This window comes from Bos mutus, chromosome 1 (assembly GCF_027580195.1).
Source record: "Bos mutus isolate GX-2022 chromosome 1, NWIPB_WYAK_1.1, whole genome shotgun sequence".
Taxonomy (NCBI): Eukaryota; Metazoa; Chordata; class Mammalia; order Artiodactyla; family Bovidae; genus Bos; species Bos mutus.
Genome location: NC_091617.1, coordinates 68,413,207 through 68,430,776, shown reverse-complemented (window position 1 = coordinate 68,430,776; position 17,570 = coordinate 68,413,207). Strand labels below are relative to the sequence as shown.

At 45.3% G+C, this 17,570-nt stretch overlaps 1 protein-coding gene across 1 annotated transcript in view; it reads left to right on the top strand.

Annotated features, from left to right (window-relative positions):
* Positions 1–16,085: 16,085 nt before the first annotated feature.
* The window catches only part of ITGB5 (integrin subunit beta 5), a 116,321-nt gene continuing 114,836 nt past the window's right edge, over positions 16,086–17,570 (top strand). Inside the window, exon 1 of the mRNA XM_070370427.1 lies at positions 16,086–16,581. Within this exon, the coding sequence (XP_070226528.1) occupies positions 16,512–16,581 (70 nt within the window). The 5' untranslated portion in view covers positions 16,086–16,511. The remainder of the gene's footprint in view (positions 16,582–17,570) is intronic.

Genomic DNA, 17,570 nt, shown 5'->3' with positions numbered 1-17,570 from the left:
ATCAATGAGTTTTGACTGACCACTGTAACTTGTCAAACTACCGTACAATTGCGCTCATTTCACATACTAGCAAGGTAATGCTCAAAATCCTTTAAGCTAGGCTTCAACAGTACATGAAGAGAGAACTTCCAGATGTTCAAACTGGATTTAGAAAAGGCAGAGGAACCAGAGATCAAATTGCCAACATCCTCTGGATCCTAGGAAAAAGCAAGAGAATTCCAGAAAAACATCTGCTTCATTGACTACACTAAAACCTTTGACTGTGTGGATCACAACAAATTGGGGAAAATTCTTAAAGAGATGGGAATACCAGGCCATCTTACCTGCCTCCTGAGAAATCTGTATGCAGGTCAAGAAGTAACAGTTAGAACTGGACATGGAACAGCAGACTGGTTCCAAATAGGAAAAGGAGTACATCAAGGCTGTATATTGTCACCCTGTTTATTTCACTTATATGCAGAATACATTAAGCAAAATGCCAGGCTGGATGAATCAATAGAGGGAATCAAGATTGCTGGGAGAAATATCAACAACCTCAGATATGCAGATGATACCACCCTAATGGCAGAACTCGAAAAGGAACTACAGAACCTCTTGATGAAGGTGAAAGAGAAGAGTGAAAAAGCTGACTTAAAACTCAACATTCAACAAATGAAGATCATGGCATCCGTTCCCATCACGTCATGGTAAATAGATGGGGAAGAAATGAAAAAAGTGACAGACTTTATTTTCTTGGGCTCCAAAATTACTATGGATGGTGATTGCAGCCATGAAACTAAAAGATGCTTGCTATTTAGAAGAAAAACTATGACAAACCTAGACAGGATATTAAAAAGCAGAGACATCACTTTGCCAACAAAGGTGTGTATAGTCAAAACTATGGTTTTTCCAGTGAGAGTTGGACCATAAAGAAGGCTGAGCACCGAAGAGTTGATGTTTTTGAACTGTGGTGCTGGAGAAGACTCTTGAGAGTTCCTTGGACAGCAAGGGGATCAAACCAGTCAATTTTGAAGGAAATCAACCCTGAATATTCATTAGAAGCACTGATGTTGAAGCTGAAGCTCCGATACTTTGGCCACCCAATATGAAGAACCAACTCATTGGATATGACCCTGATGCTGGAAAAGATTGAGGGCAAGAGGAGAAGAGGGCAACAGAGGATGAGATGGTTGGATATCATCATCGACTCAATGGACATGAGTTTGAGCAAGCTCTGGGAGATAGTGAAGGACAGGGAAGCCTACTGTGCTGCAGTCCATTGAGTTGCTGAGAATCAGACACGACTTAGTGACTGAACAACTGTAACTTGTCATCACAGACTCTAGTTCTGACATGCATGTTACCTCCTTTACATTTGAATAGGATTCTGGATTTAGTGCTAAAAAGTAGGCTATTTGAACTTCTTCTCTAAGAGTCTCACCTGTCTCATACCCCTCTTCACTACACTATGTCAGTTTCCATCACTTCTCAAAGGTCCTGGGCCATTCAAAACTCTGGGCTTCATGGAGCAGAGTACCTTCATTCTTGGGAGACTTTCATTGCTATTGTGTGAATAAAAATAATGTTCTAAATATATATAATGTTCTAAATATATATAATAAATGTATAATGTTTATGAAAATGGCTCTTACCTCCAAAGTTGCTTTTGATTCTTATATAATATGCTGTAATTCATTTGCTTCTGCTCACTGGGCCTTCTGCAAAGGTCTTCTAACTGACTGTCCTGCAACACTAGAGGGTTGTCGGAATGAACTTTCTAAGATGTGAGTCTGATCATGGCACTTCCTTGCTTAGGGCTCTCAGGGGCCCTGCACTGAGAAAATGAAGCTCAGAGAATCCAGTCAGACTCCCTGTGGCTCCTTTCATCACTCCTGCTATGGCACCAACAGCTCCAGCTTTGCCACTCCTCCCCACCCCATGCCTCTCCCCCTCCCCAGCAATGTACTAATACTGGTACACCAGCTGCTCCCTAAACATGCCACCTCTTTCTGCCTCTACTTTTGGCCTATGCTGTGTCCTACGCTTGACACACCCCTTTCCTTCAACTGCCTAACATACACCTCCATCTGTCGAGAACAGCTAAACCACCACCTCCTCTGACCAACTTTCTCTACTCCTCCTCTTCTCTACACAGCCCTCTTAAGTAGAAGCATCACCTCCCTTGTGTCAGCTGAGACCTGGAACTCGCTTCCCCAGGAAAGAGGTCCTGCACTAGGTAAGTCTGTGTTTCTTTCTCACCCAGCACAATGCCTGGCATAGAATATCAAATAGTTATGAAACAGTATAAAGCAGGAGTCTCTCAGTTCAGCCTCGAAGAGTATGCTCATTATCTTGATGGTGGTGAAGGTTGCACGGGTATTTGTTGTTGTTCAGTAGCTCAGTCATGGCCAAAGTATTGGAGCTTCAGCTTCAGTATCAGTCCTTCCAATGAATATTCAGGGTTGATTTCCTTTAGGACTGACTCATTTGATCTTCCACTCTCAAGAGTCTTCTCCAACACCACAGTTTAAAAGCATCAATTCTTCGGTGCTCAGCCTTCTTTATGGTCCAACTCTCACACCCATACATGGCTACTGGAAAAACCATAGCTTTGACTGTATGGATACACTGTCTAGGTTTGTCATAGCTTTTCTTCCAAGCAGCAAAGCTATGACAAACCTAGACAGTGTATTAAAAAGTAGTCCCATCCATACATGACTATTCATGGATATCAGTTCAGTTCGGTCACTCAGTCTCATCTGACTCTTTGCAACCCCATCAACTGCAGCACGGCAGGCCTCCCTGTCCATCACCAGCTCCTGGAGTTCCCTCAAACTCATGTCCATCAAGTCGGTGATGCCATCCAGCCATCTCATCCTCTGTTGTCCCCTTCTTCTCCTGCTCCCAATCCCTCCCAGCATCAGGGTCTTTTCCAATGAGTCAACTCTTCACATGAGGTGGCCAAAGTATTGGAGTTTCAGCTTTAGCATCATTCCTTCCAAAGAGCACCCAGGACTGATCTCCTTTAGGATGGACTGATTGGATCTCCTTGCAGTCCAAGGGACTTTCAAGAGTCTTCTCCAACACCACAGTTCAAAAGCATCAATTCTTCGGCCCTCAGCTTTCTTCACAGTCCAACTCTCACATCCATACATAACCACTGGAAAAACCATAGCCTTGACTAGATGGACCTTTGTTGGCAAAGTAATGTCTCTGCTTTTGAATATGCTATCTAGGTTGGTCATAACTTTCCTTCCAAGGAGTAAGCGTCTTTTAAGCAGTCAAAACCCAGATCACATCATTTTTCCATTCCTTCTCCAGAAATTCTAGAGATCAGGAGTTTTTTATGAACAAGAAATCTTCAGTGGGCTCTGAGCCTCTTTATGGAGAAGGGACTTACCATCCAGGTGGCTTCAACACCAAAACAGCTGGAAACTTAAATCTTTGGGGCAGTTTTACCCCTGAATTAATCACCACCCTCTTTCCCCTTCTTAAGTGAAAGTGAATTTGCTCAGTCGTATCCGACTCTTTGCGACTCCATGGACTGTAGCCTACCAGGCTCCTCCATCCATGGGATTCTCCAGGTGAGAGTACTGGAGTGAGTTGCCATTTCCAACCCCTGGGCAAATTACGTGACCAGTAGGTGGTGCTGTCTCCTGTGGTTTGCAAAAAGCAACTTCGGGTGAGATAGTTCTTTTAAAAGCCTTGTTTGAAATTGCTCACTTTTAATGCAACAATTCTAAATAATTCCCCCTTGACTTTTTCTTGGTCTCTTCATTCCTTCCTCTTGTGCCAGGTAAACATGAATATTATCAGGTCACTCTTGTTACAATATTTGAGTAATTTTGACTGGATCATTAGAGATCATATATTGTTTCTAGTGGGCCTATAATACCTTGAGAATTGAAGTAATGTCAGTGTCATCTTAATGATGCATAAAATTTGCATCATTATCCAGATAATCAATGTTTTATTTAATGGCCTTCCAAAATAAAAAAAAAGGAGAAAAATCCATTTCCATTGAAAAATTCATCATTTTGTGTTAAAAAAGAAATGCCACGAGAGGGAGGTTTCTGTCTTTCATCAGCTTTCATGAGGTGAACAAGGTCTGGTTGGATTCCTGGGGCACAGAATGGGAATCTTCTCTTCAACCTCCAGGTTGTAACATGTACATACTTTTATTCAAAAATGAAGCTTGGGGCAAACCATCAAAAGTTTCATTATTCATGCAGTCTCAGTTAACATCTTCTGAGCCAACAATCACAACATGTGGTCTAACAAAAGAACTCTCCTGCTTCCAGATGACAGTCAGTTTGAAATAACAATAAAAATAGTAAATATATTAGGGAGTATTTAATATATGCCAGGCACAATTCTTAAATTCTCACAATAACTGTGAAGTCATGCTGTTATTACCCTTGTTCACTAGTTGGGGAAATAGAGGCCAGAAACACGCCCAAAGCTGTACGGGTAGTAATTAGTGCTGTGTTAGCACTGCTGTGCTGTGTGTAGTCACTCAGTTGTGTCTGACTCTTTGCAACCCCATGGACTACATGGAGCCCGCCAGGCTCCTCTGTCCATGGGGATTCTCCAGGAGAGAATACTGGAATGGGTTGCCATGCCCTCCCCCAGGGGATCTTCCCAACCGAGGGATCAAACCCAGGTCTGTGTGACCTTATGGATTGTAGCCTGCCAGGCTCTTCTGTCCATGAGGAGTCTCCAGGCAAGAGTACTGGAGTGGATTGCCATGCCCTCCTGCAGGGGATCTTCTCAACCCAGGGATCAAACCCAGGTCTCCCTCATTGCAGGTGGATTCTTTACCACCTGAGCCACCAAGGAAACTCAAGAATACTGGAGTGGGTAGCCTATCCCTTCTCCAGCAGATCTTCCTGACCCAGGAATTGAACCAGGGTCCCCTGCATTGCAAGTGGATTCTCTACCACTTGAGTGGTGATAAAGAATCCACTTGGTGATTCTCTACCACTTTACCTGGTGAGCTACCAGGAAAGCCCAGTTGGGTTCAAATCCCAGGTACTCTGACTCAGAGTCTACCTTTCTGTCATTAATGCCAAAATATTAACATAGGGGCTTCCCAGGTGTAGCTGGTGGTAAAGAACCTGTCTGCCACTGCAGGAGACTTACAAGACATGGGTTCAGTTCCTGGGTCAGCAAGATCCCCTGGAGGAGGAAATGGCAACCTACTCCAGTATTCTTGCTGGGAAATTCCATGGACAGAGGAGCCTGGCGGGCTACTGTCCAGGGGGTCACAGAATTGGACATGACTGAAGCAACTTAGCATGCATGCAATATTAACATATGTAGGCTGTTTCGGTGATTCATACACATAGTATTTGAAACTGAGAGTGTCCTATATTTACTAGGTCTGGTGCCAGATACAAACAGGACTTCCTGGAGCATATGGGTTAATGGGCCTTTATTATAAAAAATGAAAATTTTATCCTTATGCAATTGTTCAGATTTCAGAAAGTATTCTCTCCATTAAAGTAATTCATCTAAAACCACATACAAAATGCCTGCTGTGGATTACTGATGACCCCAGCTGTGGCTGTGGCCTCACACTCTGGGCACAGGGGCTCCAGTTTCTCTCCAGTGAAAACTCTGTGCACTCTCTCTGCCCAGCTGTGGTATCCTGCCCATCTGTGGTGATGGAGGAGTCTTTGAGGCTTCTTTCCTTATGCTGGAAACAATAACCTCTTGACGGGGTCCCAGCCCCCACTGGATTGACACTGAACACCGCTATCCCCACCCGCCCCTTAGTACCACCTTTATCAGCCAGTCCTTCTTTGCTCCTGAGCTTTTGGGGAAAAACCCTCTGTCTTGTTTCTCTGGTGTGTAGAAGGTCCTCAACAAAACTGACTGAAAGAATGAAGCCCCTATTTCAGTGAACTAACATCCTAGAGCAAAGAATATACTGGACTATGGAAGAAAAGAATAGAATTAGGGAAAAACATCAGGAGAAGTCTCTGGATTATAATAGGGTTGATTGTCCAAATGTCTGTTTGTAATGACACTTTCGAGGTATTTGATTTTTTTTTTTTTTTAAAAAGCTTAGGCCATAACAGAAAGCCTCTCTTAACTAGCCCTAACTAACCAGCTTTACCATTTTCTTGAGAATTAACTTATACAATACCCTCTAAATGGTACATAATTCTCATTCCACAATAGAACATCTATCATTTTAAACTAATGCTTTAAATTTTTCTATTGTTATTAAGTCTCATGCTTTTAAAAAAACACACCTTAAAAGGGTCAACACAAATAGACTCTTGGACCGAGAACTGCCTGATAGCCCAGAGGCATCTATTTTTGCTCCTGGGGCTCCTGTGAGCCCTCTCTACTCTCCTCTAAGCAGTGATCCAGGCTCCTTCCTGCTATGGCTCATTTTGAATATTTCTCAAGGTCACGCCATACTCATCTGCATCAATGTTCTGGAAAGGGAAAGAGTGTGAAGGATCATGCAACAGAGATTTTCATGGGTCGGGTCTGGTGTTAATACCTTTCATTTCTTCCCACATCACACTGGCTTAGAACCCAGTCACATAACTACACTCAACACACCAAGGGAGACAGAGGAACATAGCAGAGCTACACAGGCAAGAAGACCAGGAAATGGGTGCTTTGTGAACAGCTAGCCTGCCTCTGTTCCTCTCCCTCCCTTTACTGTACATTTTCTCACCCTTCAGGATTCTTCATAAATATCACCATTCCATCCTTAACCTAGAACAATATCTGGCACAAGGTATACACTCAATAAATATTTGTTAAATTAATGAGTCATTCCACAAATAATTTTTTACATTTTATTAAATTATAGTGGATTTACAGTGTTGTGTTAGTTTCTGCTGTATGGCAAAGTGATTTTCTTTTACACATTCTTTTCCATTATGGTTTAGTACAGGATATTGAATATAGTTCCCTATGCTCTTCACCTTGTTTTTTATCCCACAAATACATTTTAAGTGCCGACTCTTAATTCTCAGTTAAGGCAGAGAGTCAGTCATGCCGTATGCAAAAATTTCGAATTCAACTCATCTGATGAAGCAAGGACCAAGCCCTTTGAGAACATGGAGGAAAACATTCTTACAAACATCAGTTCTGGAAGGCTTGAACTGGGTATGGAAAGATGAGTCGGGTTTATTAGTTGGGAAGATCAAGGATACAGCCTTCTAGGAGAAGAAGCCTGATGTGCGAAGGTGAGAATGTGCTTATGAGGGCGAGTGTCAGGGCCAGGTTATGATGGGTCTTCTTTGTGTTGCTTAATCATCGATTCCTGGTGTGATGACCTTTCAGTTACACCAACTATGTTCCCTGCCTGCTTTTCTTGAAGAGAAGGCTGAACAGCGATACCTACTAAGGCGTTCACTCAAGTCCTTCTTGTGTGGAGTCACTTACAATGCCCTCCCTGGTCCCTTGGAAGGAGGGAGCCCCGCCAGCTTGTTATAGCTCGTGGGTTTCCTGCTTTGTGTCTGGTTGGCTTTGTCTTTCAGCGGCACTTGGGAAACATGGTTTGGGTGGCCTAGTCTGGGAGACGCAGATCTCCACAGCTAACTACACTGCAGCCTCTTGACCTACGGGCAGAAGACCCTGTGCTTGCTGTTAGTTGTTGTTTGGGAATGAACCTTATTAGGGTAGTTATAAAGTATGGAGCTCCATGTAATGAAAAGTTTGCTGTGACCCTGGATGGCCACCCTGTGTAACATGACTCAGGAGACTAGTGGGTCAAAACTGTGGTCCTAAGAAATCATGTGGGGACCCAATTTAGGAAGTACAAGACAGATTCAATGAACATTTATTGAAAGCCCGCTGTGTGCCAGGTGTTTTCAGATGTATTGGCTAATTTAACCTGCATGTAAATACTTCCTGAAATGATCACAAATAAGACCAATTATGAGATAACACTGGGCTTCCATGGTGGCTCAGATAGTAAAGAATCCACCTTCAATGCAGGAGACCTGGGTTTGATCCCTGGGTTGAGAAGATCCCTTGGAAGAGGGCATGGTAACCCACTCCAGTATTCTTACCTGGAGAGTCCCCATGGACAGAGGAGCCTGGTGGGCTACAGTCTATGGAGTTGCAAAGAGTCAGACATGACTGAGTGACTAAGCACATGAAATTACATTGCACTTCAGAAAATATTAAGATATATTTCTTTTAAGTACACTCAAATTAAGACTAGGCCATTGTCATAGTGAAGATCAGAGTTTCATTCAAATGAGGCAGCTGTGATAGAATAGAAGGAACTATGGCCCTTGGAGTAAGGCGATCTTGGCTCTATCACTTATCATTAGTTCTCCAAAGCCCCAGTGTCCAAATGGGGGAGAATGAGGTATGTTTTACAACATTGATTTGTTCTATAAATACCTAACTTAACTATAAATACTTGATTGGGAGCCATTCTTCAGGCCTCTCTGAATGTGGTGACTTTTTGAATTGTGCTTGTCTTTGGGAGGAACCTAGAAACTATTCTCCTGGAATTACTACAAAGTATAATGTCTTCTAAGTTGGGGAGGCACCTACATCTGTGCAACCATGCTCTTCTCTCCTGCACCCGAGATGAGTGCTATGTTAGACTGAGGGCTGAGTTCCCATGAGATGAACCCTTGATGCTGCCAGGCTGGCTAGCTCTTCCCTACATCTTCTTGACTAAAGCTACATGTGGCCTCAGAAGGCTTGTGAGTCTGAATACTGAGTTGACCCTTGGAGGAACCTCTGGTGGGTACTACAGGCATTGTGTTTTATTGTATGGTCTCTGAAATGTTGGAGCAGATAGTGACAATCTCTAGCGAGGCTAGGGAAGAAATTACCAAAGAAGGAACTTGGGTTACATGGCCCGAAGAATGTGCTGTGATTGATGATTAAATAACCAGAGTAGATTAGCCAGGGAGCTGGTGGGGGGCTATCCCTTAAAGAGGTAAAGTGGTCCTTTTCAGAGTGCCCTCTCAAAATAGGTCCTCACGATCTTCCCATGTAAAGAATGTGTTCAACTGGGTCCTGCATCCTGTTAAAGGGCAGTGGTTTTTCTGCAGGACAATTTTTAGTTGGTAGAACAGGTTATGTAAACCAGAGCCTGCTGCCAAGTGCCAAACACATGTGAGTTCACAAGCAGTAATTATAGAGCCAGCGCTGGCATGGATCAGATCCTTTGCTTTCCAAGTGAGCAAACTGAAGTCCAGGGAGGGGCAGGTGATCGCACAGTTGCCCAGCTAGTTGATGGCACTGAGGATTGGAACTGAATTCTTATAAGTTCAGATTTATAGTTTTGCTCCACTAGCAATTAAATATGAAGAGCTATAGTCTACCAAAGGGGCAGTAGCCCCGTACATGGTCAAAGCTGGGTCCTGGGCTGGAGGCTTCTTGCAGGGCTGCTGGCTGTTGACTTCTGCAGACCCGGTCGTTGAGTCGCTCAGCCTCCACTCCCCATCATACCCCTGAACTTGGCCCCCAGAAAGGGGTAGGGGTCAAAAGTCCTACCTTTTAAAAAGTGGCTGAATTCCTAGCTCCAGCATTGCCTGAAGGACCACTGATAGAGCTAAAACAAGGCAGAAGAGAAAGGCAAGATGGAAGTGGGGGATGGCAAGGATGGGATTGTAGGAGAAAAGGAGGATTAAAAAAAAAGGTGGTCCTCTACTGGCGAAGGCAGAAAGCTGGATGGGCTTCCAAGAGCGTTCCCAAGTGAACTTGGGAATGCATTGGTGTTCACTGCCCTCTATCCTATACCCTCATTTTGTCGCATTTCTTCCCAGGCCACATCTGCATGGACCATTACCTGTTCTGTGCCCCTTCCCAATTCCTTACTCACTCCTTTTTTCCTGGCATTTATACTAGAAGTCTCTAGATATGACTAATTAAAAAGGAGTCTGTGTGCGTGTGTGTGTGTGTGTATTTGTCTTTATTCATTGTAGTTTTAAGTAACTGGAAAAGCATCTGTGCCCTTTAGGTGGTGTGAGATAACTTCTAGGAAAACAGAAACAAATTGTAATGGCTTTGCTAGAGTGGAAAAGGGGCATTTATAGAAAGACTCCAGCAGTCTCCTCCGGGTCTAAGCTCTACAACAGACATGTCAAAATTCATTGAAAAATATCACAACTTTTACTGTAACTAAACTAATGGATATTGTTTTCAAATATCTCAGTTCATGAAAGCTGGAAAACATACATTCCCTCTGGAATATATAATCTTAAAAATATTTTCAAAACTAACCTTCAAAAAAATGCTCACAGAAAGATATAATAATTCATGAGCATTTTCAGAATTGATAATTCCATGAACAGAGAGGTTGAAAAAACATGACTTATGTATCTAGGGTGTGCTATATTCTCCTTAAATAAGTTTAAAAAAAGTTTCTTAACGAATTCCGACAATTTGATGTTTCTATGCCTTACAACTATATTTGTACATTAAAAGCAACAAGAAACAGAAACTTAGCTCACTGCTGAAATTTCCATCAAGACTGTTTTGTTTTCTGTCTCTCAATATGAAATTCCACCCATCTGAGCCTTGGCATAACCACAATATGTGTCCTTAACCTCAAAATAAACAAACAAAAATTACCGAGATCAACTACATGCCAATTAACATAATAGGCTATTTTCACCAAAATGCAACTTGCTGTGCGTCTCATGGCCTGTCATTTGCCCATCTCCTTTGTTCATTTTTTACGTGGACGGTGCCTTTAGGTCTGTCCTTGGCAGTCCTGTATGCGCTGCCATGGGGAGTGCTTTTGCCTAACCAGGATCATGTCACATAGAAGTAGAAAAGTCTATAAAGAACATTTTCTTATATAAAGGAATATAATTTTATATTTTTAAAACAAAAAGTTAGGGAATTCCATGGTAATCTAGCTATTAGGATTCCGGCCTTTCACTGCCATGGCCCGGTTCAATCCCTGGTCAGGAAACTGAGATCCCACAAGCCGTGCAGCATGGACCAGAAAAAAAAAAAAAAAAACAGTTAATTATTAGGTTGATGCAAAGTAATTGTGGTTTTGCATTGTTGAATTTTGCTGTTTGATATTGGAATACATTCTTAAATGCGGTCATGTCATACATCATTTTAATGCACATTTCTTGTGTTTTATTTTTTTGCTAATGACTTATTACTTGCTGTTTATTTTATATTATTTTAGACTAGGGAAATAATGTTAGAAAAAAGCAAATTTAAGCAATCTTTTTATTTGAGTTCAAAATGGGTCGTAAGGCTGTGGAGACAACTTGCAATATCAACAACGCATTTGGCCCAGGAACTACTAATGCTCGAAGTTGTGCAAAGGAGACAAAAAGAGCCTTGAAGATGAGGAGGACAGTGGCCGACAGAGGCCGGCCATCAGAAGTTGATAACGACCAACTGAGACCCATAGTCAAAGCTGATCCTCTTACAACTACATGAGAAGTTGGCGAAGAACTCAACATTGACCACTCTGAGGTCATTCAGCATTGGAAGCAAATTGGAAAAGTGAAAAAGCTTGATAAGTGGGTGCCTCATGAGCTGACTGCAAATTCAAAAAAATTGTTTTGAAGTTTTGTCTTCTCTTATTCTATAGAACAACAATGAACCATTTCTCAACTGGATTGTGGCATGCAATGAAAAACTGGATTTTATACAGTAACCTGTGACGACCAGCTCAGGTTGGACCAAGAAGAAGCTCCAAAGCACTTCCTAAAGCCAAACTTGCACCAAAAAAAAGGGTCATGGGTCACTGTTTGGTGGTTTGCTGCTGGTCTGAGCCACTACAGTTTTCTGAATCCTGGCAAAATCATTATACCTGAGAAGTATGTTCAGCAAATTGATGAGATGCAGTGAAAACTGCAATGTCTGCAGTGGTCAACAGAATGGACCCAATTCTTCTCTCCCACAATGCCCAACTGCACATCACAATCAATGCTTCAGAAGTTGAATGAATGGGGCTATAAAGTTTTGCCTTATCTGCCATATTCACCTGACCTCTCGCCAACAAACTACTACTTCTTCAAGCATCCTGACAACTTTTTGCAGGGAAAATGCTTCCACAACCAGCAGGAAGCACAAAATACTTTCCAAGAGTTTGTCAAATCCTGAAGCATGGATTTTTATGCTACAGGTATAAACCAAACTTATTTCTCATTGGCAAAAATGTGTTGATTGTAATGGTTCCTATTTTGATTAATAAAGATATGTTTAACCCTAGTTATAATGCTTTAAAATTCATGGTCTGAAAGCACAATGACCTTTTCACCAACCTAATATTAACATTAAAGAAAATTTTATACATGTTTCATAGTCCTATCAATTGCTACAAAAGAATTTGATAACATTCTGTCATCAAGGTCATTCATTTCTAGCACTGTGACAAGCCCCAGGCATGACTATTATAAAAGCAGAGTAAATTAAGCATATTATCTAAAGTAAGGTGAAAACTGTAGGGTTGTTCTTTTCCCCCTTGGACTTCTTTTCCCTGCATATTACAATGTATCTATTTATCAGTGAAATATTTTTGACCTGGATTATAGATTGAATTACACAATAGGACAATTTACCCGTGGGAGTGAGTTAGCATGGAAATCTGAATTTCAAAATACAAAATTTTCTTTTTAATGAATTAATTTTATTTTTGACAATGCTGGGTCTTCATTGCTGTGAGGGCTTTTCTCTAGTTATGGCGAGTAGGCTTCTCATTGCAGTGGCTTCTCTTGTTGCAGAGCGTGGGCTCAACAGTTGCAGCTCCTGGGCTCACAGGCTCAATAGTCGTGGTGCACAGGCTTAGTTGCTCCATGGCCATGTGGGATTTTCCTAGACCAGAGATCAACCTTGCATCTCCTGAATTGGCAGGCAGACTCTTTCAGGGAAGCCCCAAAAGTCTTAATTGATTTCAAGTTTTTTAAAAAAAATATTATATAGATAACACAAAAGTTGTTGTTCAGTTGCTCAGTCATGTCCGACTCTTTGTGGCCATGTGGACTGCAGCACGCCAGGCTTCCCTGTCCTTCACTATCTCCTGGAGCTTGCTCAAACTTGAGTCTATTAAATTGAATTGGTGATGCCATCCAGCCATCTCCTTCTCTGTCGTCCTGCCCCCTCTCCTCCTGCCTTCAATCTTTCCCAGCATCAGGGTCTTTTCTAATGAGTCAGCTCTTCCAATCAGATGGCCAAAGTATTGGAGGTTCAGCTTCAGCATTAGTCTTTCCAATGAATATTCAGGGTTGATTTCCTTTAGGATTGACTGGTTTAAGTGGACAGCTCAGTAGTAGTAAACATTCTCATGTTGTGCAACCATCACCATGATCCATTTTCAGAACTTTCCCATCGTACAAACTGAAACTCTGTACCATTAATAACTTCCCATTCACCCCTCTCTCCAGCCTCTGGTAACCTCTATTATCCTTTCTGAAGCTATGCATTTACTTATTCTAGGTCTCTTTTATTACTAGAATTCTACATTTGTCCTTTTGTGTCTTGTTTATTTCACTTACCACAATGTTTTCAAGGTTCATCTGTGTATAATGTGTCAGTATTTAATTCCTTTTTAAGACTGAATATTTCATTGTATGTAGATATATTTTATTTATCCATTCATCTCTTAACAGATATTCAAATTATCTCCACCTTCCTGAGATTGTGGATATTGCTGCTATGAATGTGGGTGTATAACTATCTGTTTGAGGCCTTGCTTTCAATTCATTTGGGAGTTGGAGTTGCTGGATAATATGGTAATTCCATTTTTAACTTTTTGAGGATTTAATCTTATTTTAAAACTAATAAGAAACATAAAATTCCTCTCGGTTATCTATGTTCAAACTTTGAGACTCAAACTCAATCCAACCAGCAGCCTCCTTTGGATCCAGAAGCTCAGCAATGATTAGAAATGGGATGTTGTGGAGGCAGCCATAATATTCCAGTGGCTGGGGGAAGCACGGCCTTGTCTCCTGCCTGAGAGGGACCATCAGTGCACGCTGACTTTGTTCGTCAGAGGAAGTCAAAGCATTTGAAGGGCACTTCCACTCTCCCTGATGCCTCAGATGGTAAAGAATCTGCCCAGGTTCAACCCCTGGGTCAGGAAGATTCCCTGGAGAAGGAAATGGCAACCCACTCCAGTATTCTTGCCTGGAAAATCCCATGGACAGAAGAGCCTGGCAGGCTATAGTCCACGGGGGAGCAAAGAGTCAGACATGACTACAACTGAGAGACTAACATGTCAAGCTTTACTTGTCCACTCTAGCTAATAAAAAGAATGAAGGGTGACTGGACAAGAAAAAGCCACACAACAGAAAACAAAAGCTTGGGAGGAATTAGAAGAGGCACCTACCTCCAAACTAGTTCTGAGATAATGGAACATGGAAGAATGTTGTCAACACTTGGGATTCAGTGGTTTATGGCAGGTCTGGGCAGGTTGGAAACCACCAGGGTGGGACTGGAGGAGTGCAGATTTGGTTGCAGGTTTTTCCAGGTGCAGTCCAGGTAAACAGGGGTGTGTGTTGGGGCTGAACAGTGAAGGGCCATGTGGGGTGGGGGAGGTGGTACACATACCAGACCCCACAGGGTATAAACTTAGAGGATGCTTGATAAATGCAAGTTTTTAATTGTACTTAACAATGCAATACTTGCTCAATTTCTGCAACTTTCCTTCCATCTAATCTATCCATCACATCCTTACCATACAAATCTTTGAAAATCACCACTTGGCACTGACACCTCTCAGTTCAAATTCTTTTACTGGCTGCCCATTAATTATAATCATTGCCTCTCAAGCTTGGATAAGAGTAGTCCCAAGGTCATTCAGCTGAGGCAGAAAGACCTAAGATAAACCTGGAGAAGCTCTGGCAGCACCAATTTTACTGGAAAAAGTTTAAGGACAAGCATGACTCTTACATCAGAATAAACACTGGGAATATTTAGAGTACAGTGATATTTACATGCAATTTATGGATGAAACCCTCTTTCAAGTGGAACTTGGAGCTTGGCCTCTATAGGCACACTGTACCACAAGAATAAATTTACTTCCTCTGGCAACAGGCCACCACCTTGGTAGAATGTGGGGTGGGAGGGCACAATTAAACTCCAAACTCCCTAATCTGGTTAGTTAGAACTGCTCCCCCTCCCCCGCCCTCCCCAGAGCCATCTGTCCGACTGGTTCCTGACCTGCAAAGGTCATATCACTTTGCTTTTTGTTTTGCTGCTTCTGCTTCTAGTCAAAGGCACTCTGAACTTTTGGACAAGGCATCCAGCTCTGTCGCTTTTGGCACGTTAATCCCTTTGCCTCAGTTTTCTCACCTGGTTAACAGTAGGGTTGTGGGAGAGGATTTCAAGAGTTAATAGGGTATTTGCATTTCAGTGTCTGGCTAGCCATGGGCTCTTTCTGCTCTACGTGTTAGGCTGCTCTACTGTTATCTCCTTCTACGTGAAGACCACCTCTTCTTCTCTGGCCTACAAACCATTCCGGTCTTAACCCCCTCAACGTGGCGCAGCCCAAGCCCACCTGGTCCTTTACACATGCTGTTAGAAGCTCCCCACCCCATCCCTTACAGTCAATTTTAGAACCAGCTCTCAGATATAAAGAATAAGGTGAAAGGTTGAGCATCTGTTTTTAATTTGTTTCGCTTTATGGAAACCGCCAGCGTATCGAGATAAGAAAAACGCATAATAGCGACATATCGACCAATCTCAAATCCGCGTAAGGGGCAAAACTTTAAAGAGAGGACAGTGTGTTTCAGGTGTGCTTCCACGCCCCACGTTCCCCATGGAGCGACTCTCCTCGCGTTAACACGCACGGTGCCTTCGTCTCTCGGGCGAGCGCTGCTTTGGGAAGGTAGACCAGACTGCCGCTGCACGATTCCCCCCGCCCCCTTAAATTCAGCAATCCCAAGTAATCTCTGCTCTCGGATGGAGCGTGCCCTGCCGCCTTCCCGCAGGTCCACGCTGCTAGGAAAGCCCGGCAGACCCCACCCCGGGATTTAGACCCCCATTCCGGCCTCCAGGTGCGCCGGAAGCGACTTCCACCTGGATGCCCCCGGCCTCCCGTTTCGGGCCGGTCCCCGCGAGGGGCGGAGCTCGGCCCGCCCCGCCTTGCCGTCAGCGGACCGTGTGGCAGCCGGGCGGGGGCCGGGAAGGGGAGAGAAGGGGAGGAGTGAGGAGAGGAGGAAAGTGGAGCCCGGCGGGCCGGAGCGAGGAAAGGAAGGGAAGGGGTGGAGGCGACTGGCAAGAGTTTGCCGGCGCGCGGGGGAGCCTCCGCCCGGGACGCGTCCCGGAGCCAGAGTCGCGGCCGCAGCGCGGAGCCTGCTGTCCCGCCTCTGACCAGACCGCCCGCCGGGGCCGTCCCGAGCGGCGACACCCCGGGCGTCCCGGCCGGCGAGCCGGCGCAGCGGCGGCCCCGGGACTCGGCGGCGAGCGCTGCGGGAGGGATGGTGGCGGCGGGGCGCGGGCCAGAGCAGCCGCCCCCGCCTCCCGTCCGGCCGAGGCCCCCGGCCCTCCGCCCCCGCTCCCCGGCCGCACGCCCCCGCGGAGTCCGCCGCCCGCGCAGCCGCTGAGCCGGGCGCCCCACCATGCCGCGGGCCCCCGCGCTCCTGTTCTCCTGCCTCCTCGGGCTTTGCGCGCTCGTGCCCCGGCTCCCAGGTAAGCTACGCCGTCCGCTGTGCAGAAAGAAACTTCGTGGCCCCCCGAGCCGCCCGCCGGCGTCTTGGAGGGGCAGGGGCCAGGGCAGTTGTTTGAAGGTGGGAGGCGTCCTCGGGGACACCCCCAGGTGGCGAGCCGCCCGGAACGACCGGGTAGGGGGCTTTCAGACTGCGTGCGCCACCCCGTGCGCGGCCCGCCGCAGCCCCGCTGGGCTGTCGTCGGCCCCTGGTCCCCTCCCGGGCGAGGAGGAGCCTTCCTGTGTAAACAGCCCTGCCCGTCTGCTGACCTAGCCCGCGAGCGCCCGCTCCCAGTGCGCGAGGAGGGCCGCCGCCAGCCCCGTGTCGGGATCCGGGCTCTGCAACTCCCGGCACAAAGCGGCCCTTGTGGCCGGCCCGGGGCGGCCGGGCTGCTGGGAGGCGCCGGGTGATGCAGCCGGTGCCCCGATCGCGGGGAGCGCGGGGTAACTGGAGGCGCGTGACCCGGAGCCAAAGCGTGGGGTTCACGGCTACTTTCGAGGGCTAGACTCTTGCAAGCGTGGACGCCCAGGGTCTCCTGGCGAATCCTATAGTTTCACCCCACCTAGGCCAGCCGCCTTTCTTTAAAGATGTAAACACCCCTTCCTCCCCCAAGCTCCCGCATACCCGAGGGGAGACCCGCGTCCGAAACCACAGCCCCACCTGGGGACCAAGCCCCACCTAGGATCTCGCGATCTACTTCCTTCTGCCTGGCTTTATGTCGGAGTTTACAAACACCCCGTGCAGCGTACTCCCCCTGATTCTGAAGGATTCTGGAGCAGGGGATGTGCAGTTGCACTCGCGCGATCCTGCTCTGGGCTGGCGTCTGTGTGAGGACCCTCAGTTACCTGCTTTAAGTTTTCAGAGTTGGGAGACTGCTGAGGAAGGATGCTGTGTTGCCGCTGGGGTTGCCAGGCAGAAGGAGCTACCCCCACCCCGTCCCCTCTAAAAGCAGGAAGCTCCAGACTTTCTCTT